At 48.7% G+C, this 22,311-nt stretch overlaps 8 protein-coding genes across 8 annotated transcripts; 4 read left to right on the top strand and 4 right to left on the bottom strand.

The window, feature by feature from the left end:
* Positions 1 to 274: 274 nt before the first annotated feature.
* GLAREA_04624 (Ribosomal proteins L15p and L18e) lies at positions 275 to 1,124 on the bottom strand (the record flags this gene model as incomplete). The annotated part of the gene is made up of 4 exons (XM_008087001.1): positions 275 to 352; positions 402 to 769; positions 830 to 934; positions 1,121 to 1,124. The coding sequence occupies 4 exons, from the start codon at positions 1,122 to 1,124 to the stop codon at positions 275 to 277; spliced, it is 555 nt and encodes a 184-aa protein (XP_008085192.1).
* Positions 1,125 to 1,967: 843 nt separating this feature from the next.
* GLAREA_04623 (Mitochondrial carrier) lies at positions 1,968 to 3,183 on the top strand (the record flags this gene model as incomplete). Its single annotated transcript, XM_008087000.1, has 5 exons — positions 1,968 to 1,976; positions 2,027 to 2,356; positions 2,430 to 2,705; positions 2,762 to 2,898; positions 2,949 to 3,183. The coding sequence occupies 5 exons, from the start codon at positions 1,968 to 1,970 to the stop codon at positions 3,181 to 3,183; spliced, it is 987 nt and encodes a 328-aa protein (XP_008085191.1).
* Positions 3,184 to 3,856: 673 nt separating this feature from the next.
* GLAREA_04622 (RNA-binding, RBD) lies at positions 3,857 to 4,991 on the top strand (the record flags this gene model as incomplete). The annotated part of the gene is made up of 6 exons (XM_008086999.1): positions 3,857 to 3,889; positions 3,958 to 4,007; positions 4,323 to 4,379; positions 4,443 to 4,542; positions 4,591 to 4,814; positions 4,865 to 4,991. 6 exons carry the CDS (start codon positions 3,857 to 3,859, stop codon positions 4,989 to 4,991), a joined length of 591 nt encoding a protein of 196 aa, XP_008085190.1.
* A 782-nt stretch (positions 4,992 to 5,773) lies between these two features.
* GLAREA_04621 (uncharacterized protein) lies at positions 5,774 to 9,280 on the bottom strand (the record flags this gene model as incomplete). The annotated part of the gene is made up of 8 exons (XM_008086998.1): positions 5,774 to 5,906; positions 5,958 to 5,984; positions 6,040 to 6,842; positions 6,920 to 7,275; positions 7,354 to 8,070; positions 8,137 to 8,821; positions 8,889 to 8,926; positions 9,064 to 9,280. 8 exons carry the CDS (start codon positions 9,278 to 9,280, stop codon positions 5,774 to 5,776), a joined length of 2,976 nt encoding a protein of 991 aa, XP_008085189.1.
* A 915-nt stretch (positions 9,281 to 10,195) lies between these two features.
* GLAREA_04620 (MIT) lies at positions 10,196 to 14,049 on the bottom strand (the record flags this gene model as incomplete). Its single annotated transcript, XM_008086997.1, has 3 exons — positions 10,196 to 10,383; positions 10,438 to 13,075; positions 13,126 to 14,049. The coding sequence occupies 3 exons, from the start codon at positions 14,047 to 14,049 to the stop codon at positions 10,196 to 10,198; spliced, it is 3,750 nt and encodes a 1,249-aa protein (XP_008085188.1).
* A 520-nt stretch (positions 14,050 to 14,569) lies between these two features.
* Positions 14,570 to 14,824, top strand: GLAREA_04619 (uncharacterized protein; the record flags this gene model as incomplete). Its single annotated transcript, XM_008086996.1, has 1 exon — positions 14,570 to 14,824. One exon carries the CDS (start codon positions 14,570 to 14,572, stop codon positions 14,822 to 14,824), a length of 255 nt encoding a protein of 84 aa, XP_008085187.1.
* A 2,056-nt stretch (positions 14,825 to 16,880) lies between these two features.
* Positions 16,881 to 19,433, top strand: GLAREA_04618 (MBOAT family protein; the record flags this gene model as incomplete). Its single annotated transcript, XM_008086995.1, has 11 exons — positions 16,881 to 17,213; positions 17,266 to 17,628; positions 17,694 to 17,756; positions 17,862 to 17,917; positions 18,042 to 18,052; positions 18,103 to 18,749; positions 18,797 to 18,866; positions 18,922 to 18,938; positions 19,023 to 19,072; positions 19,122 to 19,363; positions 19,414 to 19,433. 11 exons carry the CDS (start codon positions 16,881 to 16,883, stop codon positions 19,431 to 19,433), a joined length of 1,872 nt encoding a protein of 623 aa, XP_008085186.1.
* Positions 19,434 to 19,996: 563 nt separating this feature from the next.
* On the bottom strand, positions 19,997 to 22,154 carry GLAREA_04617 (Calponin-homology, CH-domain-containing protein; the record flags this gene model as incomplete). Its single annotated transcript, XM_008086994.1, has 5 exons — positions 19,997 to 20,031; positions 20,085 to 21,067; positions 21,123 to 21,817; positions 21,868 to 22,078; positions 22,132 to 22,154. 5 exons carry the CDS (start codon positions 22,152 to 22,154, stop codon positions 19,997 to 19,999), a joined length of 1,947 nt encoding a protein of 648 aa, XP_008085185.1.
* Positions 22,155 to 22,311: the final 157 nt, after the last annotated feature.

Genomic DNA, 22,311 nt, shown 5'->3' with positions numbered 1-22,311 from the left:
GTGTAAAAGAATCCAGGTTCATTTCAATTCCGTAAAGTGGTACAAACAAGTCTAATTAAGATCATGCTTGATACATGTACGACCTTTACGAACAGGAGATGCTCTGTCACGCCTATTGAGCCGCACCGACTTATTGCTAAGCTGCGCTCTTTTATGCCACCCCATATCGATCAGATCCTTGAACCGTTTCCCCAGACACCTAAAAAGACTAGAACATATTCGTTGCAAGAGAGCGACGACATGTGTACAAATCCATGGTCGGTCAAAAACACACTTAGACCTTGAAACCTCTTGAGCGCCTGCGTCCACGGGCCTTCTCGAATTTACGACCCTTGGATTCAACATATGGTTTCTGTGCTACTTGTTAGCATGGAGATTCAAGTTGCTAATTAGCGACATACCTTGTGCTTGTGTGGTCCCATTCCGAAATGCTTAACGGCCTCTCTGGCGTTCTTTGGTCCTCTAAGGAGAAGAGTGTTGCTTCCGGTTGGAGCTCTCAAGGCCAATTGATCCAACGTCAAAACTTCACCGCCGGCAGCGAGAATGCGAGCACGAGCGGTCGCAGTGAAGCGAAGGGCCGCCACACTCAGTTTTGGGACAGTCAACAAGCGGTTGTCGTCAGTGACGGTGCCAATGATGACGATAGTCTTGTTGTTTGACTTCTCGGAGGTGTTGGCGACAATTCTCGAGATGGAAACGGGTGGCCGGTTGATGCGCGACATAAAAAGTCTGCGGAGGACAACCTTGTTGAAGGATGATTCAGTGCGACCTGAAATCGCTATTTAGCAGTGGACTTCGAATTACCATGCCAACGGCGGGAAGCACTTACGGGCCAAGAAGCGGTAGAGCTTCACGAGCAGTTTAAGGTAAACATTGTCGCTTTTTGGCGCCTTGCGATGGGTGCTGCGGACGTGATGAGCGTCAAGATCGATACCTAGAGTCAGAATCCGTCAGCCTATGATCAAGCATGCTCTTTGCAATTTGGTCTTGCGACGCAAATATGCTGCGCAGGGCCAAGATTCATTTTCTACGAGCGATCCGGCTTTTCAGCACAGATACCTGCATAGAAAGAATCAAGTCCACCACTTGCACACGAAGGCGAGGAATTTAGGCTACGTACCCATTGCTGCGGTTAGATGCGATGTTGTCGATGTTTATCGAAGTCGTAGTTTGCAAAGTTCGAGTTGAAAGTTTCAGTAGAATAAAACCGTATCTGTGTGGGCACCGGGGGCATACTCGCTTAACGACCCATAAAAGGCTAGCGCGCAGCACTGCGGACCCACTCTAGGTCGGGCTGAAGTGCTCCAGCTTACCTCGCGTGTATCTATAAAATATCAACACCCGAATGGATTCACGCGCTGGGCGTATCGTCCGCAATCTTTAAGAGGCATTTTTCTGGAAAATAACTAGGGGCCCTATCGATTACATACTCGAGAGGCTGTCTTCCATGATCCAGACAATTGACTTCCTCTAACCCATTTTAACAGTCCTATCCTCGTATGAGGATGGTAACTGGCACTAGTCAGCAGCCTTGACTCAGCCTAGCCTGCGAATTCTGTTCTGGCAACCAACCGCCTCGGAACTACCTACCTCTACCCTTGGAAACATCAAAGCCGACCTCTATCACCTACGGATTCTTCTCACAACACGACTGTATCTCTGCGCCCTTCGCCTTCGCCATTAATGTTAAAACTCGACCGGATTGTTTCTTCCAATACCATTTCCAATCGTTACTATCTACATCGTATCACCGAACCGCGGCCTTGTGACGTCGCGACAAGCGCAAGCTTACGCTTTGCTTATACCGGAAACAAACGACATCGCACTCACAAGCAGATGGTTCTGCCAATTGATCGAACGTAAACTGTGCGTGTGTTGTTAGAGAGGCTGCTTCCTTCGCTTGTTCGTTTCTTCCTTGTGTGAAACTCTGCTCCGCCCAATCTGGAAGGCTGCCATCAACACCGGCAATGTCTACTGTAAGCGTTTTCCCCAAATGCGATATGATGTTGCTGAAACTATCGCGCAGTCTGAGGGCAATAATATTAAACCTAGATATGGACCAAAGGTTATGCAACTTCGCGAGATCGTCGCCCAACCCGTCTTTGCGGCCTTTTGCGCTGGCGGCGTGGCTGGAGCTGTCTCACGTACCGTCGTTTCGCCTCTCGAGCGACTGAAGATTTTATTCCAGATACAAAGTGTTGGCAGGGAAGAATACAAGCTCTCTGTTGGAAAAGGTCTTATGAAAATGTGGAAAGATGAGGGGTGGCGCGGCTTTATGAGGGGCAACGGAACCAACTGCATTCGAATTGTCCCGTACTCTGCGGTCCAGTTCGGGAGCTACAACTTCTACAAAAAGGTGGTTGTTATTCTTTCCAGTCAACTCTGCTTAGTATTGACAGAAATCCCGGTCATTGCTAACAGTTCCCAAGTTCTTCGAAGCTTCTCCGGGCCAGGATTTGAGTTCCCTGCGGCGCTTAATATGTGGTGGTGCCGCTGGCATCACCTCCGTTTGCTTCACATACCCGCTCGACATTGTCAGAACCCGCTTATCCATTCAGTCTGCTTCTTTTGCGGCATTCAGCACCACGCAAAGGGCCAAGCTCCCCGGAATGTGGCGGACCTTGGTCACTATGTACAAGACGGAGGGCGGCATTCCCGCCTTGTATAGAGGCATCATACCCACAGTAGCAGGTGTCGCGCCTTATGTAAGTCCCAAAATATCGGCGTACCTTGTAATTAACTAGCTAAGATTGCTTTGCAGGTCGGCCTTAATTTTATGACCTATGAAATTGTTCGATCTTACCTCACACCTGAGGGCGACAAAAATCCAAGCGCTTTACGAAAATTGGCTGCTGGCGCTATATCTGGTGCCGTTGCGCAGACATGCACATACCCATTGTAGGTACAATCGTCAATACCCCAGGAACAAGGTCGACTAATTACATTAGTGACGTTCTTCGCCGACGTTTCCAAATTAATACCATGTCGGGAATGGGGTACCAGTACAAATCGATATTCGATGCTGTTAGAATAATTGTCGCCCAGGAGGGTATTAGAGGCATGTACAAAGGTATAGTGCCAAATCTGTTGAAGGTTGCACCAAGCATGGCAAGCAGCTGGCTCAGCTTTGAGATGACTAGGGACTTCTTGCTTACCCTTCGACTTGACGCCGATGATCCCTAATGCATAACCCTTCAGAGTTGAGAACTGCAGATATCGAAATCGAAAACGCAGTTGTACTTGTTCATCTGTTTTGGTCTGGTTTTTGATAACATTAATGCCATCTACATGTAGTAGGTAAGCAGAAAGCTGTGTATATGAAAATACTATATGGGTTGTTCTTGGGTATGCATTGGGAGCGGGCGCATTTCAGCATCTGGGCTTGTAGAAAGAAAGAATTAGACGGACTGTTGGGTTCAATACCATTAGGAAGAGTTGGAAAAGGTATGGATACCAGAGCAAAAGGCTTCTAAGTGAGCGATTGAGTGATTAGACAATTGCTGTATAGAATCAGTCATTGGGATGTATAATTCGAAACCAAAAAGTTCAAAGTCTCATGTGATAGGTTTTGGATCTCTGCTCAGTGAATTCATGAACGAGCCTCCTCCTGATCAATATGATGGCGTCGTAAAAGATGTATTGATCACGTGACATAGACGCCATTAGCGCCGAGAGCTTCTTTGGTCTCCCGTCGGCTCTGATGAAAGTTACAGACCGAACATCCTCCTTTGAGAGTGTATATTCTTGCCCGTCACCAAGCTTACAACACGAACAACACGAACATCTCTTTTCTCGAGACGCATTTCGTTTATTAATTGCCTGAAGATCGCCTCGGAATCGCATCAAGGCGGATAATATGTCTCGCGGCGGAACCACACTTTATGTTACAGTCAGTCTTGCCTTTCTACCATCCCGCATCCCCATCACCATCATCAGACTGACCTGTGGCTTCGTTAGGGGTTTGGACCTGGTACCCGCGCTCGCGATTTAGCCTACGAATTCGAACGGTATGTCAGCCAAGCGTCATCATCGTCGATATTTCGGTGATCATCTTCGAGTGCCATGATCTCACCACCCCCCAACCTCGTCCTTCCTCGTCGAGACTTCGCTGTCACAAGTTATCGTCCTATACCGCGCTTCCTATCCTCCCGTTCATTCCTCCTACGATTACGATCGAGCGGTCTCCTAATGAGTCGAACACTGTCTCCTTCCGCCAATTATGCGAATGTCGGCGGATCGAACTTTGTCGCACCTTGTTTTGTCTCTCGCTTTTCAGCCTCCATATCCTGGTGTCGACGGCCTTGTATCTGACATTCTTTTAGCTATGGCCGGCTTGTTCGTTGCGACATACCTGCGCCACGAACCGCAGCGAGCCGTCTGTGAGTACACACGAATCTTGTTGTTGATATGTTCCGCTCTAATTTCGTTGACACTTGAAGCAGGTTCGCCTTTGTTGAGTATGAGAGTCGTCGAGACGCCGACGATGCTTATCATGAGATGCACAACAAGCGTATTGGGCACGATGACCTTTTGAAGATCGAAGTAAGCAGCTCGACAACCATATACTTGATATCTGCTTATATCATCTAGTGGGCTCGTACTCCCCCGTCAGCCTCTTGGCGATTCGATTCTGGCCAAGAGCGGGAGCGTGCTCCGGCGAGACGTCGGTCTCCTCGCAGAGGTGGTCGCTCTCCTTCTCCTCGAAGAAGTCGTGGTGATTATTCTCCTCGCAAGGAGTCCCGACGAGATCGTGACCGAGACTATGATCGCCGAGACCGCGGTGATCGTGACCGTTCACGTAGCCCGGATGACAGGTCAGTATCAGGAACCAGGCTTACCCCTGTACTTACTTACAATCCTATAGAGATCGTGAGGCCAAAGACGAACGCGATGAGGGTCGAGACCGTGACCGCGAGCGGGACAATGGCACCAACGGGGATGAAAGGAAAGGCAAGTCAGAAAAGTCGAGGAAAACAATGTCACTCTACTAACACCCAACTAACAGTTGCTGTGGACTCCCCTCCTCCTCAACATGACGACCTTGACACGGCTGAATAAACAGGATCGACCACGGCGCAATATGGCGAGAAAAGTTACCTGTTTTCGGCTACTGATTTGTTCGCTTTCTACTCATTCCTGTGCTTTTAGATAATTTTCACGAGGCTCAAAAATATTGTGAACGCCACGAAGCTTCACCTCCCTTCTGGCTTTCCAGGTGGTACCAATCGGCCTACATAATATCGTTACATAGTATAAGTAATCAAAATGAAGTGCGAATCTCCATCTTGTGTGCATTCCGTTCCGAGGTTGAAACATGTGCTGGCTTAACGTTGGCATGAGGGATGCTCTCGCAAGTTAGAATATTACAAATTTCGCCTAACTACTATAGTAATAGGACCGTTTTGTTGATGGCGAGATTTGGTGTGTAGACACATTTCCGGAACATTCTGTTCGCCAGGATTTGTAACCGAACATCCTAGGCCTAAATGAATGAAGGAAACATGGGAGCTCAACCCACAGCTAGATCATCCTACCTATGTATGAATTATTTATACTTTTATGAAGTTGGCACGAGCAAAGGCTAACTAGCCAATGGCTGGAACCGAAAGCTTTCTCCTGCTGCTGGCCTGGGCTTTTGTAAATTGAGGCTTACAATGACAGCTAGTATTGATAAGAAATATACTATGTTCGTTGACTTCCTTTCGTATGCGAATAGATGGTTGTTCAAATTATAATGGAACCTTTTCAATTAATACTCTACATACACTTCTGATTATACATGACCTCTGTCTCTCGAGGATAAACCTGTCCGTGGCGCGGTAGGACGATGTCTCGATAACAACTGAGACATTATGAAGTGGCTAACGTCTTCATCCGCCCAGTAGCTTAGATGGCTGGCAATGGTACTTGACAGATGTTAGCTCTCAAAGAAGGTGCAAAAGGATTTGGAAACAAACTTTATTGGGTTGAAATCAAGGACACTCCTGGTGGGTGAGTCAGCCAAAATGTTCATACATACACAGGTTGAGCGAAGCCTACTCTTGAATGGAATAATCTACCCGGCCATTACGGTTTAGCGCTCTTACCTTGGCCTCGTCCTGACGAAGCTTCCTGCCCTTCTCCTCGGCCATTTGCCATTCTCTGTCCGATCCAATTTCGCCTTGTCGAACTCTCGCCGACTTTTGGAAATTAGCATATAAAGTCTCAATATCATCCTGAATCAGTGTTGGTGCATCGCCGCCATCTCTATCCGCAGCAGCTGTCTCCTCAGCTAGCTGCTGCTTCTTCTCATTAGTATTTTCACGGTTTAGCGGTGGTGGAATCACGCCGCCCGAAGATATGTTTGTACCAGCACCGACGGACTGCGGTGCTGCCCTGGTCTGCAGACCAGATCCAGCTTCCATCCTCGCCACGTCATCGTTAGTTAGGCCTAGGCTACGATTCAGAAGGCTACTCGCTATTCCTGAGCTCAGACTAGACCACAAACCACCGAATGTTTGTCCAACCTTAGCGCCAATTCCACTGACAGATGCAGAGAGTGTATTGCGAGTATAAGGAAGTAGTTGGGGTTTCATCGAAGCCATAGATGGCGTAATCAAAGGTTCCAGGCGATAGGCAATCGGATCCGATGGATGAAAGATGTTGTATAGTTGTGCAACTTTTGGAGACGATACCGTGAGAGGAAGGCCAGTAACTCGGGATACATTTTCTCCGTTTGAAAATCCGGTCGAGGGTCCGGATGCCAGAAAGGGATCTTGCATATATTCAGGATCAAGTGGCGATTCGGTGTTCACTGCATCCGCGCGGCTATGCCTTGCCATTATAGTCCGCCCTTTGAGCATCTACAAATTAGCACAGCGTCAGTAATGTAATCCATGTAGACCTTTGCTCTGACATCGTAAGACGAGGCCTAGCATACCTGAAATAGTCCAATCGGGGATCCGAGACAGTAGAAATCCTCAACCTCAAAGTTAAAATCTAAGGGTGTTGAATCCGACTTGCCAGTAGTTTTGTGGGTTTTCTGATGCCTCTGTTTTGCGCTCGGCACACTCGGGGTTTCTCTTTGTCGACATAACAAATCATGCAAAATAGCAGATCCTAATGAGTGACCCATTAGGTGGACCTTCCCATCAAAGTTTGGATGACGCTCTCTGAAAAGCGCGTATATCCTATTACATTCATTCAAGACTGAGATCATGATATGTTCTCGGTAAGCGCTTTGGTACAACAGTATATCCAGGGCCAGATCAGTGATAAGACTCCTCACAAATGGCACTGGTCGTGTAGGTTAGCTCAAGAAATCATCTTTGTATTAGGTATGCTTGCCTCCTTCGATAGTAATATCTTCCAGACTTGGATATTCGTCTTCAATATTTTCAGTATCTCCAAGATCGTGCTCGTTTCTGTTTTGTTTCTTTTTGGGAAAGTCCAAGAGATGACGCCAGCAAACGGGTAATACCTGGACGCGGCAGTTTTTGGGCAACTTGTCAATTTCAGAGTTGAGTGCTTGTAAATCAGCAGAGCCCCCATAAACATTCTTGAGCGTCTGGCGCAATACATTACAGTCCCCAATGAAGTTGACGCTTTCAGTTCGCATTCCAAGCCTCTGGCCAATGCCGTGAGTGCAAAGTATCAAATGATCAACAGTTCTCGATTGGTCTTCACCCTCACGATCCTTGTAATCATTCTGCATCATAGACTCGTCACGCTTCCTAATCAGTTCTGCTTCGGAGTCTTCATTGCCTTTAAAAAGAGAAGCCGCGGCTTCGGTAGCGATATCTGTAGTCACAGACGACTTTATCTCTTCCTTTGCATTCGTGGTGGCTGGTGCAGATCTACGCTTCAGCAGTTTCTGTTGTCTCTCGTCGAGCTGGAGGCCCGGTACAAGTGAAGAGTCTGGCATCGCCGCAGATATTGGTGTATTGGGGGCCTTATCAGCAGCTGCGGCACTCGACTTGCGGGACTCAGTATAGCCACGAGTAAGTCTGACACCACCTAGATATCCTCCACCAGCGAACTTTTGGTACACTGTGCTACTCATTCTAGCCATGATGGTATCGACAGTCAACCCTATAGGCAGGTAACGTCAGGATCAGGATATGCATGAGACAGGCTGCAGTGGTGGTTCTAACGTACAAGCAATGGTTGAATCCTGGTATGTCACCACACTGTTCATGTAAGTTCCGAACAAACGATGCGTCTTTTGAATATCCTCTTCCGCGCCAAGAGCCTGCGGCCGTTGACCATCTATCGAGCCCCTCGGTGTGCTGTCACCAGATCCGGTACGAGCACGCCCAAATGCCCCGGACTTGGCGAGCGACTTTTGATCTTCAGCTGCTTTAGATGCTTGTTTCATTTTCGTGGGTGGAGTGGGATATCGGAACGGTTTTATCTTCAAATAACCTTGCTCCAACTGTGCTGCTAAGCTCTCGTCGCATGCCTTACCATCATCGTAAAACCATGTTCCTCTGGTGACCTGGAATATTGGGCCTAGCCAGTAGACGGGCGCCAATTCACGCTTTTCAATATCAACGTCAAAGAGAAAGTCCTCGTGGACAGGTACTCTAATTCCAGGATGTTCGCCCTGACTGGTGTTGCCTGCATGTGTTTTCGAACCATTATTAAAGGTTCCCGTAAACTCATCTGCTCCTTCCTGCCCGAGGCTCGCCTTGTTGCTGTGATAATCATCGGCAAGTTTCTGATAAGCTGATTCTATAGCACGAGAGTCGTGGCCGGAAAATGCAACAAACTTTTTGGGAGGTGGGGTTGGCCTGGCTTCTTCCACAGCGTTGCTGATCAGTTTCGGCTTTCTTTTCGGAACCTGTGTTAAGTTGCGATCAGCACTCGAAGAACACTTTACGCTATAGGAAGTGGTTCTCACGACGTACATCGACTGCATAAAACCACCGGGCATTGAGAGAGGGACCTGTGGAGATGTTCGGTTAGCTCGTACTCATAAGTCCAACTTCATTTTCTTTCAATAAAGCAAGGCATACCGAGCCTAGCAAAAGAGACAAGCCCGATTACTTTCCCTGCAGGAGCGGAGGAAGGGGGTAGGCTTACAGTCATCTGGATAGTCTGTAGACTTGATACCGTGCCAATGCTGTGTGGTGGCATCTCCCCCGTGTTGGTTCTTGAGGCCGGATTTTTCACCTGGACTACCAGAAGAAGAGGGCTTTGGAGTAGAGGACCGCGAGCCTCCCCATGGACTGATCGACTCTACCGCTGCTGAGAGGTACGATTTCTCTGGCTTTTCCGATTTGGCATCTGGCGGATCCATTCTCTTATCAGACGGGCGGTCGAAGCGACCGCCCGTTTTCCCAGTCCAGTCGACGGAAGTTGATACCTTTGATATTATGCTATCGGGGACGTGTCTTTTGGCGTGATGGATTAGGTTCTTCAGATATCCAGCCAATTTGCTGGTTTGATGGGGGTTTGTGGAGCTTCGAGGGTTGTCGTCGCGATAGACGTAGAGACAGAGGGGCACATGCAAACAGCTCTCGTTCAACAGTGGGAAGTGGGAAGGGAACTGCTGTTGCTGCCGTAGCTACACGTAGAATGGCTGAGCTGCAGGTATCGCGCATGTTCCCCGCTGTACGTCAAGCGCTCCGACACCCGTCACTTCAATGCCAAGAGATTATGTAACGAGAGGATACTCCTCCAGCTGTCGCCCAAGTGCCGACGGGCAAGTTATTACTCTCCAAAAACAGATGCACACCGTGTAGAAGACCGGAAGGGAAGAGTAGACGCTCTAGATTTTCTTGATTTCAACAGTACCCAGGCCGCGGTCTAGGATAAGTCTTATCTCTCTCTAGCTAAGGCTGTTGTACAGCCATCTCGTACATATACACAACCAATATTCTTCAGCCCCCATTAACATAATAACTGCATGATGTTCAACAAAACAAAACGTGGACTATTCGACATATGCATGCCTAGGATATAATGTAGAAAGCAGCTCGTAACACCAGAAAATCAAGGATTCCGAATAACTCCGTTCTCAGTTATGAGAATAGCGACGACGTATGAACGTGGTCTTCGTTGCCAATCAAGAAAATGCAAAACAGGCTACTTCATGTACTCAACCAAATTTCAGCGCCGCCCCTTCATGAAGTCATTCTTACTGTCACATGGACAACTAGAATTATACCAGGTAAGATCTTACCCACAACTTGGCAGCGACGGATGTTGCCAGTCAGACAAGAACCCACTCGCTCCCTCTTTTAATGAACTTGTCCAGTAGCAATGCAATATCGCTGAGAACGAACCGACAGATGTAAAAGCCGAAAAACTCCGCCGCATGTCGAGTGCAAAGTTCGAGGCCAACTTGTGTCTTGTCAGCATGCCTCAAACCTGGATCCTCGACTTGACGAGCGATCTGATCTGCAAATGGTTAATAAAGAAATGAATCGTGAGGAACAAGCATTCAAAGCTTACCAATCGCTTGCGCTGCATCAAAAAGCCGCGCTAAAGAGCTCATATATTGCGCGTTTGGCCCCGAGAACTGTACTTCATTAAGCTCCTTCTTTGGAAATCGAACTTTGGCTAGAGCAGTTGAAGTCATGGGTAAGGTGCCAATGGTAAGGCCCTCTTTAGGTAGTTCAGACGCCGACGGCTTGTTTGCATAGGCACTAGATAGTGCCACACCAGAGTTCTTCGACCGTAGCCGCCTCCACGAAAATGACGAGGATTTACTCGAGGTCGTGCCGGACTTGGAAGAGGATGTCGCTGCATCGGTATCCACGCTAGCGAAAGGATCTTTGAACATTCCTCCGTTGTTTTGAACCCCGACTTCGCTGCCCAATTTCTTGCTCAGTATTGTTTGCACCTGTTCCAGAACACCTTCTAAAGCCTGCATTTCTTCCAGGACAGCATCTGCGTCAATAGCATCCACGCGAGCCAGTTTCAGCAGTGCTGCAGTCAAAAAGTCACAGTTGGCGATTTTGTCCTCGACGTTTTTGATTTTCACCCCCTTGACCCTCCACACATCACGTGGAACAAATAGCTTCGTAGAGAGATAGCCCCCTCGAGGGTGCGCTATTGTCTGATATAAAGCCCTCATGAGCCAAAAGGGACGCAGCAAGTATTCTGTTGGGCATGGTTCCAGTGGAATAGGAGCCCCAGTAGTCAGCGGGTTGGGTGAGCCTGGACTTTCTGGTAGATGTATGTCGCTGTTGAAAAGATACATTCCCCCAGTAGGTGCACTCATTTTGCTGGTGAAAGCTGCTGCGATAGGGGTTGGCAAGGTGGGCATGGCTGGATGTTTTCCGTTGTCTCGAGCCATAAACTGCGAGCTCCCCGGAGTATGTGGAGATACCTCAGATCCATCATCAATACCACCCGAGAGAGACATATTCCGAGTTTTCATGTTCTTCAAACTAGACGAAGAGAAATTCTTGCGAAGACCGCCCCTGGAAGACGTTCTACCAGGAGAGCCAGACCGTGGCACACCGTCGGGATCGATGTCGTCGGATGCATTTTTCTGCGGGAGAACGGGAGTGGGTGGTGACATAATTTCAGCAGGGCCCAGACCAGGGAATGATGATGAGGTTTGCCGATTTGATATTGTCAAAGGTGGTCTACTTGATGTGAGCGGTTGCTTTGGCGGCAAACCAGCCGTTTTGGGATGAACAAGAGTGACACCAGTTAGATCTGGAATTCTTGGGGGTGGCATTGAAGGTGGTTGCGAGGACGAATCTGAATGTGGGCCGCTTGACTTGACAGTGGTCTCTATCTTTAGCTGTTTGGGATTCTGACCAGAGAGCCGCCGGCTACGGACCCCTTGAGCCGCAGGGCCTGGGGTTTGCGAGACCACCGCTCCCGGGGGAGGTGGGGGAAGGGCCTGGGCAGGGGGTGGATGTGCTGCTTTTGTTTGCAGCAATGGTATTTGTGGGATGAAAGACGTTTCCGTCACTGTCGACAATGTTGTACCTGCTGTAGTCGGATTCGATCCAATTGAACTATTCCATCCGGACGTTCTCCCTGAGAACCCACTAGAATCCGATTCGCGCTCGCGTGGTAGGGCAGATTTGGACTGTAGGCCAAACTCGAAATCATCCATAACATATTCTCGCGTCATTTCCTCGAGGATTCGTTCCTCTTCATCGGATTCGTTGCCATAACCATTAGCATCATCACTTTGTGAGCTCTGGTCAAGTAGCCGCTGTCTTTCTCGCTCACGCGCACTTTGAATGGCAGCCTCTCGTTCACTTTGGCGAACCCGCTCTTTCGCCATCTCCACTTTGCGCCGCACACTCGCGACGATTGCATCGTCGTCATCCTCTTCCATATCATGGCCAAAGTGAAACCGGTGTCCCTGAGGGCCTTCCATTGGCTCGAAACCCTCGTCGTAAGCTGCTTCAACCGCCGCATCCAACGCTGCATCAAACTCTGCTTCCGTAGCCCCGCTTGCTGCTCGGATCCGTTTCCTTCTCACACCCATTGACGAAGTTCTGGAGTGCACTGAAGAAGCTGCTGAGCCACCGGACTCGTCGATTGTGTCCAGCCACGACATTGATTCGTTACTGGGAGCTCGACTGTGTCCATTCGGAATCGCGCTGAGAGCATGGGTGGTCTTGTATGAATCATGAGGAACCCGGATGCGAGAATTGTTCGGGGACACTTGTGTCACTGGTGAATGCGGCCTTCGTGGCGATAGAGGCGGAGGCATATAGATACTCTCCATAGCGGGCGGCAGCTCAATCTTCATTTCATGTACACGCTGTCTCATAGGAGACTTTGACTGGGAGCGCTCGATAGCGGGATCTAGTCCAAGCTTACCTGGATATTGGCCAGAATCCAAGGCTGACGGGATCATCAAAGACTCCCGCCTAACGGGAAGTTGCGAGCTTTGTATAGTTCTAGCTGACGGCAGATCAGGGTCATATGATTGATCGTTCACAATCCTCGTAGCAATTGCCGTCTCAATATATGCTTCGTCTTCATCATCTGGTTGGCTCACCTCGTCTTCCCTGAAGCTACCGCTCTGTGGCCGTTGCGGCAGCTCTTTCCCATCATCTTGGAGGTGAGGTGTGATTCTTCGCAGCTCACTTATGCGGCTGGTATATGTGTTACGCTGACGTCGTTAATGGAAATCCAATAGAGGACAGCATTGCCAAAACTCACAATTGCTTCAAGCTTACGCCGGTCCTCGTCACCTGAGCTACGGGCCATGACTTGTTGGAGAAGCCCGCATGCCTCTGAATACGCCTGCATGGCGCCTTCGAAATTTTGGGCATTGTCGAGGAGCACAGCGGTATTGGCCTTCTGCAGGGCTTTGGAGAGCATGGCTTTCTGCGAAGGGCCCTTTGAGTTTCTGGGTGAGCCGCCTGTACTAGCACTAGATTTCCCAGCTTGAGAGCGGTGTCGCGAATGACCTCTCGACCTGTGTCTCCCCTCTTGCGCTGCTAGTGCCCTCGAGCCTCCGTCGTCTTGCCTATATTCGCTTTTGGGTTCTGCGTTCACCGCAGCAAAGGCTCGTGGGGTGGAGTCTTCCCAAGCTCTCCCGAAATAATCAGGGACGGTAGTGCGCACAGCGGCCGACAACAGTCCAGCGGTGGAAGGAGACGGCGTTGGGGGCCCAGTTAATGGAGAGGATCCTTTCCGAGTAGATGACTGTGGGTTGGGTGCTGTCACAATCGGTGGCAGATTCAAGTTGGTCGCAAAATTACGCGTCGAAGAAGAGGTATATGCTGTCGGAGCTAGATTTCTGGACTGCTTCTGCTTTTCTGGTGATGTACTATCCGCACCTGTGAGGAAGAATGACCCTGAAACGCTCACCGACATTCGTCTTGACGATGCTATCTTTTGCGATGGAGATTGCGCGCTCGCCGCGCTCGAAGCCGTTGACTTGGACCAGCGATTGACATTTAGATTCCCCCCTCCTTTTTGAATGCTGCTTAAACTCGTTGAGCGACGGTGAGCAGGTGCTGGGTCAGGGGCGATGGCTAATGCATCTTGCCCACGGCCTCGGGACGATGGTCTGCGAAGCGATGCGCGAACCTCAGGAGGAAGATCTGATTTTGAATGTGGTTGGAATGGGAGGACCATCATCGACGGTCTGGAGTTTTTGGTGGTCGTGGTCGTTCGGGTCCCCGATTCCCCTGACACTTCTTCACTAACTGGGTCGACTGGGCCCACACTTCCGGCACCATGCGACCATAGGTATGCTTCCGAGGGCTTTATGCCTTACTATCAACCCAGATTGGCACGATTGGGCGGTCCGTCGCTCGAAGATCTTTTTCGGTCGTAGACAGGGCTGGACGGCGCGATTCAATTGTGCTTGTAATAATCGCGACGGGTTGCGATCGCAGGGGTGCTCCGCTGCGTCTGAGGCGACAAGAGAGGTACGGTGCCGTGTGCGAATAGGATCGGATTCGTTGATGGAAGACACAGAGCCTCTGCGCTGAGAAAGGGTCAGTATGGCCCAGGGGCACGCAACATTGGCCGCATCAGCAGCGATGGGCATAGGTAGGTATCCTACCAACTGCTAAAGTCTGCTCCTGGATGCTCCGCAGGTACGAGTATTTCTGTGCGTGTAATTCTTCCCCCGCTCGATTGGGAATCCCAGATGCCCGCAATCCAGGGCTGCAATACCGTCAAGATCTTGCTGCACTTCGATTGTGTGAGCACAGAACGGCTCGTCTCCAGAGGCTCTGATGCGCCAGATCCTCCCGGTCTGCCAGGTATTGACCCGGCCGTTGCGAGCTGGAGACCGCAGGTTCTCGTGTCGTTGCAAGCCGAGGAGAAGGATGGAAGACCGTGGGCACGCAGGGCGACGTCGATAGATGGAAAGGAGGTGGGTGGGAAGAAAGAGAGACCATGAAAAGGCGCAATGAATCTGGTACAAAATTAAAGAGGTCGTAAGTCGTGTGTTCCGGGAGAGCGAGGGAGTGGGAGCGCAATAAACAGCCCGCTCGACAGACAGCAGTCATGCTTGTGCCTGGTCCTGGTAAGGTATCACGCCCGGAAAAGGGTGTGACATGCTGGTGGATAGACTTCACAATGAGCAGTTCAGTTGCAACAGCACAATTATTCCATCCACTTAGCGTACTTTCGAATACCTACCTAGGTAGCTACCTGTAAGTAGGCACTTCGTCAATGATTTGGAGGGGTTAGTAGCTCTTGGACATCGACTAAATTGGAAGATCTTGTAGCAGAAGGCAGATGGTTCTGATACTGCACGAAGGCTACCTGTTTGAAGCATTAACAAAGCTTCTTGAATAGAGTGCCGTGTCCGTACGGGAACTCTTCAACCGACAGCTTCTGCCATCGTCTCCTGTCTCGTGGTGAACGAGAAAAGTGGCAGTGATGTCGTGACCAATTTGATCTTAGCATATTATCTTGCAGTCAAGCTATAGGCCGGAATCTATAAATTTCGAACCAGAATTTCAAACGTCTTCTCTACTGAATATGTTAGGCAAATATACTGTTTATATATCAACTTGATCGCATGAGTATCGTGCTTCGACCTCGAAGCTGCTCTGCTGGCTGAACTCCTGTCAGTCCTCGGTCATAGCAAAGGCTTTAAAACTCTGTACTTAAGCACCAAGGACGAGGCAGTACGTGTCAACAGATACTCCGTAGCTTTACCTGAGCAGTACTAATCTCGGCGTGGGAGGTGGCTGTCAAGAGCGGTCTTGACGTTATTTTAAACGCAGTTCTAAGTGCCACGATGCTATCTGAGCTTGACAAAATCACCACCCGACGATAGGTCAAACACAGCCCATATAGGTACCTAGGTAAGCATTCCAACTGCATTTTCTCAGCCACAATCTGCACGGCAACGGGTACCTGAACAGAGCTTGTATTCGTTGGAATACTTGGCAGTCGATATTCGGACAACATTGATTTGTGCAAAAGAATTCTAGGAAAAACGAGGAGGACCATAGGAGGTCTGATGTTTGAAAAAGAAGATACAGAGCGCGAAAGTCAGCCAACTGCTCGAGGCCCCAATCCAATCTACCTAGGAAATAAGCGCTCATGATGAATCAACAAACAGCCACATGTTGTGAGATCCGTTGAACAGCTACAACACGGTTACTGTCTACCAAATATATGGGCAGGGTAGACAACAGACCACTGCTGGAACAAATGGTCTGAATATACCACTGGCTGTTGCTTGCTGCCCGGGCATCTCCAACTGCCAGAGTTGCGCCCGCTATTGGGTACCTAGGTATATATCGCTGTCTCTTATGACGTCATCAGCTTTTCGATCCGGTAGCTCAACTGCCGTCCCTTAGCGGTATATTGATGGCAATTATTATTAAGAAGTGTACTCTCGAACTACTCCGTACTGGCCTTAAAGCCTTGGCTTACAGGCTGCCCCAGGTGATCGTTAACACAAATACCTTTGCGCCTAACATCCTCGGCTTGTACTCAATTCCCCTCCATCATCAACTCTCAATCGCCGGAGGTGAAAAAGGTTCAGAAGCATATTCCCTAGGTACCCATCTCTTCTGATAGCCTGCCCGGGTACCACCAGAGCTCCAGTCACGTTCAAATTTTTTTGCTTCATTGTCACACAGACAATCATTCTGTTCAGCTCTGCGACACGTCCCTGCTGTCAGTGGTCCAATGGTAGTTTGAGATTACCACACAGCTCTTTCGACACTTCATTGCGAAAGCGGACGACGGCTGAGGGCAACAAACATTGATCCACACAGGAGATCAATCGATTGGTAGAGGAAACAGCCAGTATTTGGGGCTACGCTTTTGGGTAGATTCATTCTTGCAGGCCAACTAGGCTGCACCCAGTTCGCGGTTCATCTTGAATCCACGTCAAAACCTCGGCTTCGAGGGCAAGCTGTGGGATTTGCAAGGCCCCGTGCTGTTTCAGAGGCGTCTTCTAAAGCGTACCTTTGGCCCACGTGAAGCGAATAATGTCCGTAGCTGAATCACCACGGCTTGTTGGTCGATGGTCAGTTGAAGCGTCTCCGGATGTTGGGACATCTAGGTCAACGTCTGAAAGCGGGGGCGAGGAGAACTATGAATCAGTCCAACACAGTGCTGCGGAAATCGTAGAGGGAGGAAAAGGCGGTGGTTTGGAAGAAAAGCTGGTCCACGGAAAGAACGAGCTTTCAGTTGGGCGGCCTGGCCCAATGCGGTTGAAAAGCATTCCTATCACCCTAGACAGACTTACAGAGAAAGGAAAGTACGTCCTAACCGCGGACAAGACTGCTCTCAGGGAGATCCTGAAGCTGAGCATCGAGAGGGTAAGCCATGTTCCTGAGCAACCCATCAATCAAACTATGCTGACTGCGGAAGGAGGAGAAATCTGTTTCTGGGAAACAGAAGGGAAAGTTCAGTGACATGGTCTTCACCCATCGATTCACAACCTTTGATGGACGAAATCCTGCCAGTGCCGACAGCGAGTTCCATGGATTTTTCAATCTGTTCTGGCTTGGTGTGGCAATATTTATGCTTCAATTATTCCTAGAGAATTACCAGAAGTATGGAAGTGTACTGGGTGGTAATCAGATAGTGCAAATGATGTTCCAGCGAGACGTCATGGTTCTCGTTCTCTCAAGTGCAGGAATCTGTATGACATCCTTGTTTGGATTAATATTACAAAAACTTGTCCACAAACGTTACTTGGGCTGGAATGGGTCTGGCTGGATAATACAGGGTGTAAGCTTTTCTCTCTCACTGTTTGGGGCTGTAACCACAGTACTAATCGGTCTGCTTTTTGACAGGTTTGGGAACTAGTCTTCCTTGTAGCTGCAATTGAGTGGACGGTATTCCGAGAATGGCCATGGGTATGCTTGTCTTCTACAAAGCCCAACATCTTATTCTGCCTTTTCTCCAACAACCAGCGTTGTCCTTCGGGTGTTGAAACAAAACTTCCGACTGATAATTCATAGACACATTCGTTCTATTTCACGGTGCAATCATTGGTGATTCTGATGAAGCAACACAGGTAAGTAATGGTAGAGCGATACCTTCTCCTTCCTCCATTTTCTGTTGATCACCACAGGCCCTGGTCATTCGACAACAGCTGGTGTTTAGAGACTAGGACCTAGCACTGATTGCCCTGAAATTAGTTACGCATTTTGTAAGTCATTTCCCAGAATCAGTCATAGGAATACTGAATTTTTTGTGTAGATAATGGGCATTTGTCTGAGGCATTCCATATGCGCTCAAAACTACAAGGGGTTTTGAGACAACTTGAGAGTGTCGATCCAATAGCGACCCAGTCAAATACCATGCCTCAAGTTTCGTCGCTATCAACCTCCTACCTAGATCATCGCCCTACCTCATCGGATTTATCTCAACGTCGGCAATCTCTCCGCGGCGATGCTATGGACGGTTCAACTATCAAGCAAGTAGCGACTGCAGTTGAATCCGGTGACCCCCTTGACATAGATCAAGTTCATGCATTTGAGCGTATTATCAAATGGGAAATCGATGCCTTAACAGTCGACCTCAACGGAAGGTGTACGAAGACAGCAAATCACTATCCGAAAAACCTGACCGTCTCAAACCTTCTCGATTTTACCACCCTTCCAACTTTGGTTTATGAATTAGAGTATCCGCGTTCTGATAAAATCGATTGGTATTACGCTGCCGAGAAAGCAATCGCAACGTTTGGTATCATATCCGTCATGAACATACTATCCCAGGCTCGCATCTATCCAGTCGTCATGAAGACAGTAGCAATGAGAGAAACAATGGACCTAACCGACCGTTTGTATGAGTTTCCACTAATTCTGAATGCTTTGATATTTCCATTCATAATGGAATATCTATTGGTTAGTCAGCACATAGTTCTGTCAAGCTTTGGGCGCTAATCATACAGAAGACTTGGTATGTCATCTGGGAGTGTGTATTAAATTTCCTTGCGGAAATCACTCGTTTCGCTGATCGAGGTAAGTACTATCCGTCGCAAGCGGCCTCATGGACTATTGTTAACGGTGGTAATAGGCTTTTGCAAAGATTGGGTCAGTACTGCTAAATAGTCCTCAGGACCAGCGTGCATTCTTGCAGGTCGTCTCTCAAAACGCATTTAGCTAACATTTCTTCAGTGGAACGCGCCGAGCTTCGACGCCTATGCTCGAGACTGGAATCGTCCCGTGTAAACATTTCCATGCAATGCTCGAACTCCATAATCTAACATTCAACAGGCATCTTTTTCTTCTTAGGCACGTCTACAATTCCTCAATTTCAGCGATGAAGGTTAACAAATACACTGCTACCTTGATTACGTTCCTTCTCAGCGCCGTTCTCCATGAACTGCTCATGTTCATCCTTTTTAAACGAGTCCGCGGGTATCTCTTTATGCTTCAGCTGTCTCAGATACCTCTGATTGCTTTTGCGAGAACGAAATTCATGAAGAAAAGACCGGTTGCTGGAAACCTTTTATTGTGTATGTCTCTATCCCCTCAACTTCATCGGATGTTAGCTAATGTGCTAAAGGGTTTGGACTTGTTATGTAAGGACTCCATACTCTCTCATGCCCTGCTTCTGCTCAAGATATATCGGAAAGATCCCTGTCACGGGATTCTAACACATTTTTATCTAGCGGCCCAAGCCTATTATGCAGTCTTTATTTAATCCTCTGAGTGGGCTCGCTATCTACCACGTTCGGGACAATAATGTGCCGACCACTTACTCGAAATTTATGTCAGACTTGCAAATACCACTGGTGGACTTCACATGATTGGGTCTCATCAGAGAAGGGGTAGGATGGAATAAAGCGATGTATCATAAGGAAGGCAAGCTCATATTTAACATTTACGGCACTGCCACGGGTTGGAAATAAGTGTTCAATAGCATGCGGCGCGGTCTGAAATTCCTGCGCATTCGTAGTCTCGTACAGTTCAAAGCCTACATAGTCGCAGATAGAGTGTGGGGTATTGCCTTACGAAGCAATGAATGCGAAACAGATATCTATCTTCATTTTCGCGTCTAAAGACATCTAAATATAACTTTTCCCTCCAAAAATAAGCTCCTCCTCAAAGGTCATTTCGAGACTTCGCTTAAAATGAGACCGGAAAATTTATTGCATCTTCTCATGTGTTGCCATCAATGAACCTGTCGCTTTTGTTAGAATATACTATAAAAATTATTGTGTAAGGGAATCTTACCAATAAAAGTTGTTACTAAACGGCTTCTGACTTGGCAAATATCTTCCGGAACTAGCCAAATCGTAGCACCCATTTTCCTCGCAATACTTATACTAAGCTTGGCATTCATATACGCGTCGTCGTCTGTTCTTCCCGGGGTAACGAGATCGTAGTCCACATAGCTGCTCTTCATACCACTAAGAACGTCGAGAAGGTAAACACCAGTACCGATAGATGAGTCCTTAAATGAACGAATGGAAGAACTCTTGCCTCCCTTACGAGCCATGTCGTTGGCCCATTTCACCATCTCCGCGTCGCTTATCTCGCGCTTTCCCAGCCTTTGGGCCAAAGCGGATAGAGTTTCTGAGATATCTTTGCGCATAAGCTGCCAAACTAAGCCCAAGGTCAACGTCCGCTGTCCATCAGTAATATCAGCGCCCTGAACTCCAACAAGCGAGAACCGGTTTTGTTTCCCGAGCTCGATGGCATAATTCGTGTTCTCCACGGCCTTGAACCTCGATATTTCATTGCCGTTCGTTGGGAGTTTGTTCACATGTCGCCAGTTCACAGATCCTTTAATGACTTTGTCGTAAGCCTGCAAAAGAATCGTACCGTCTCGTAGATCGTCATAAAACGAATTGACAGTGGGTTGCACATCCAGGCTGTTCAACCAAAGAGTAAATACTCTTGCCTCGCGCTCGCCTTCCGCATCGAAATCGTCCACCTGGAGCTTCTCTTCCTCCGTGATTGGATCTAGAGCTGGGTGTGTATTGAACAGGTTCGCAACAAAGGCAAGGTTGAGCTTTGGATTTCCTGCAACAAGAGACGATGGGGTCAGGAACTTCCTACAGTCGAGCAGGTCGGCATTCTGCAACACCTGTTCAGCTCTCTGATGAAGATCTCGGGTCTGAAGAGGACCGCGAGTGCAGTGATCTGGTGCAATCTGGGCGAGCAAGACGGTGTAGTTCTCCGCATCCTTTACGTCAGTGGAGAAATTTGAAACTCTACTAGATTGTCAATAATGTCCAGGAACTACAAACGACCGCCTGTAGCACTTACCGGCGGGGCCAGTTCGCGGCCTTGAGGTGGTAGTTGACCCATCTGAGTAGAATCTGCTCTGGAGGGAGCCTGAGGAATTGTTCAAGTGTCTCATCCTCTTCCAGGAGCCTGTACAACTCAGGGTGCAGCTTGATATCGATTTTCCCAAGAAGGCCCCTGCGGATCACCTGCCAGATTAGTCCCAATATCAGATGCTCTCGAACTTCGATTATGTCTCCACTTCCAATATTCACAACTGAGCATCCGATACCTTTTGCGGATTCGATGACGATGTTGTTGTTCTCTGTCATATGGAAGGCATTGAGCGTCTTGATCTTCTTTCCTGCTCTGTTGAGTACACGCTCGTCAATGGTGTCGGGGACACTATCGTTGATCAATTTGGCCAAAACAAGCCCATCTTTACATTCATCAAACATCTCAAAAGTGTCCGTCGGAAATGGAAGTCGCGAACCAATATCTGGGTCGCCTGCTAAGACCGCATTAATATGGCGTGTAAATTCGGTTCGCTCATCCTCATTGATCGTGTGCGTGACATTTGCAGAAGATCCTTGGACCTGAATACGACCACTGACACTGCCCTTGGATTTATGTCCCCCTCCTGTTTGCTGGGTTACAACACCACTACGGCTCGGGGTGGTTGGGCCAGTATGCATGCGCTGTTGGGCTGGGGAGGAATCGCGAAGTTTTGACACCAGCTAGGGCTTTCTATCAGCAGAGAAATCTCTTGAGGGGAGGACCGACTCACTCCAACGTAGTCGTCTAACTCTACGCGCCTCGACGAGTCAAGCTCGACTTCCTTCAGGGCTTGTCTGACCACATCGTAAGGTTGTCTCTCGCTAGCCTGCGTGGCTTTAATCGCTGTGGCCTCATCGATATATCCCTTGTCGTCCACATCGAGCTTTCGAAAAGCATCCTGTAGACCAAAGATCTCGTCTTGCTGGAATTGAGGATATTTCCTATCTCGGGTCAGCTAGCGTTACGGGGAGCGCAGGGAGTCCTGGAGACTGACCTCACAAGCTTGATGACATTCATTCTGGCGACCAGAAGGCGTATGAACAATTACGCGATCTGAGATCGAAAGCGTAGCCAACCTAGCGGAAGTTACTATGGCGAGACAATGAGCTCGTCGATGTTGCTGGCTCGAGTGCGCTGACAGAAGGTTCCTTCCTGCCTTTGTCACTGCCGCTGT

This window comes from Glarea lozoyensis, assembly GCF_000409485.1.
Source record: "Glarea lozoyensis ATCC 20868 chromosome Unknown GLAREA5, whole genome shotgun sequence".
In the NCBI taxonomy this organism is placed as follows: domain Eukaryota; kingdom Fungi; phylum Ascomycota; class Leotiomycetes; order Helotiales; family Helotiaceae; genus Glarea; species Glarea lozoyensis.
This window is presented reverse-complemented; position numbering and strand designations above follow the sequence as displayed.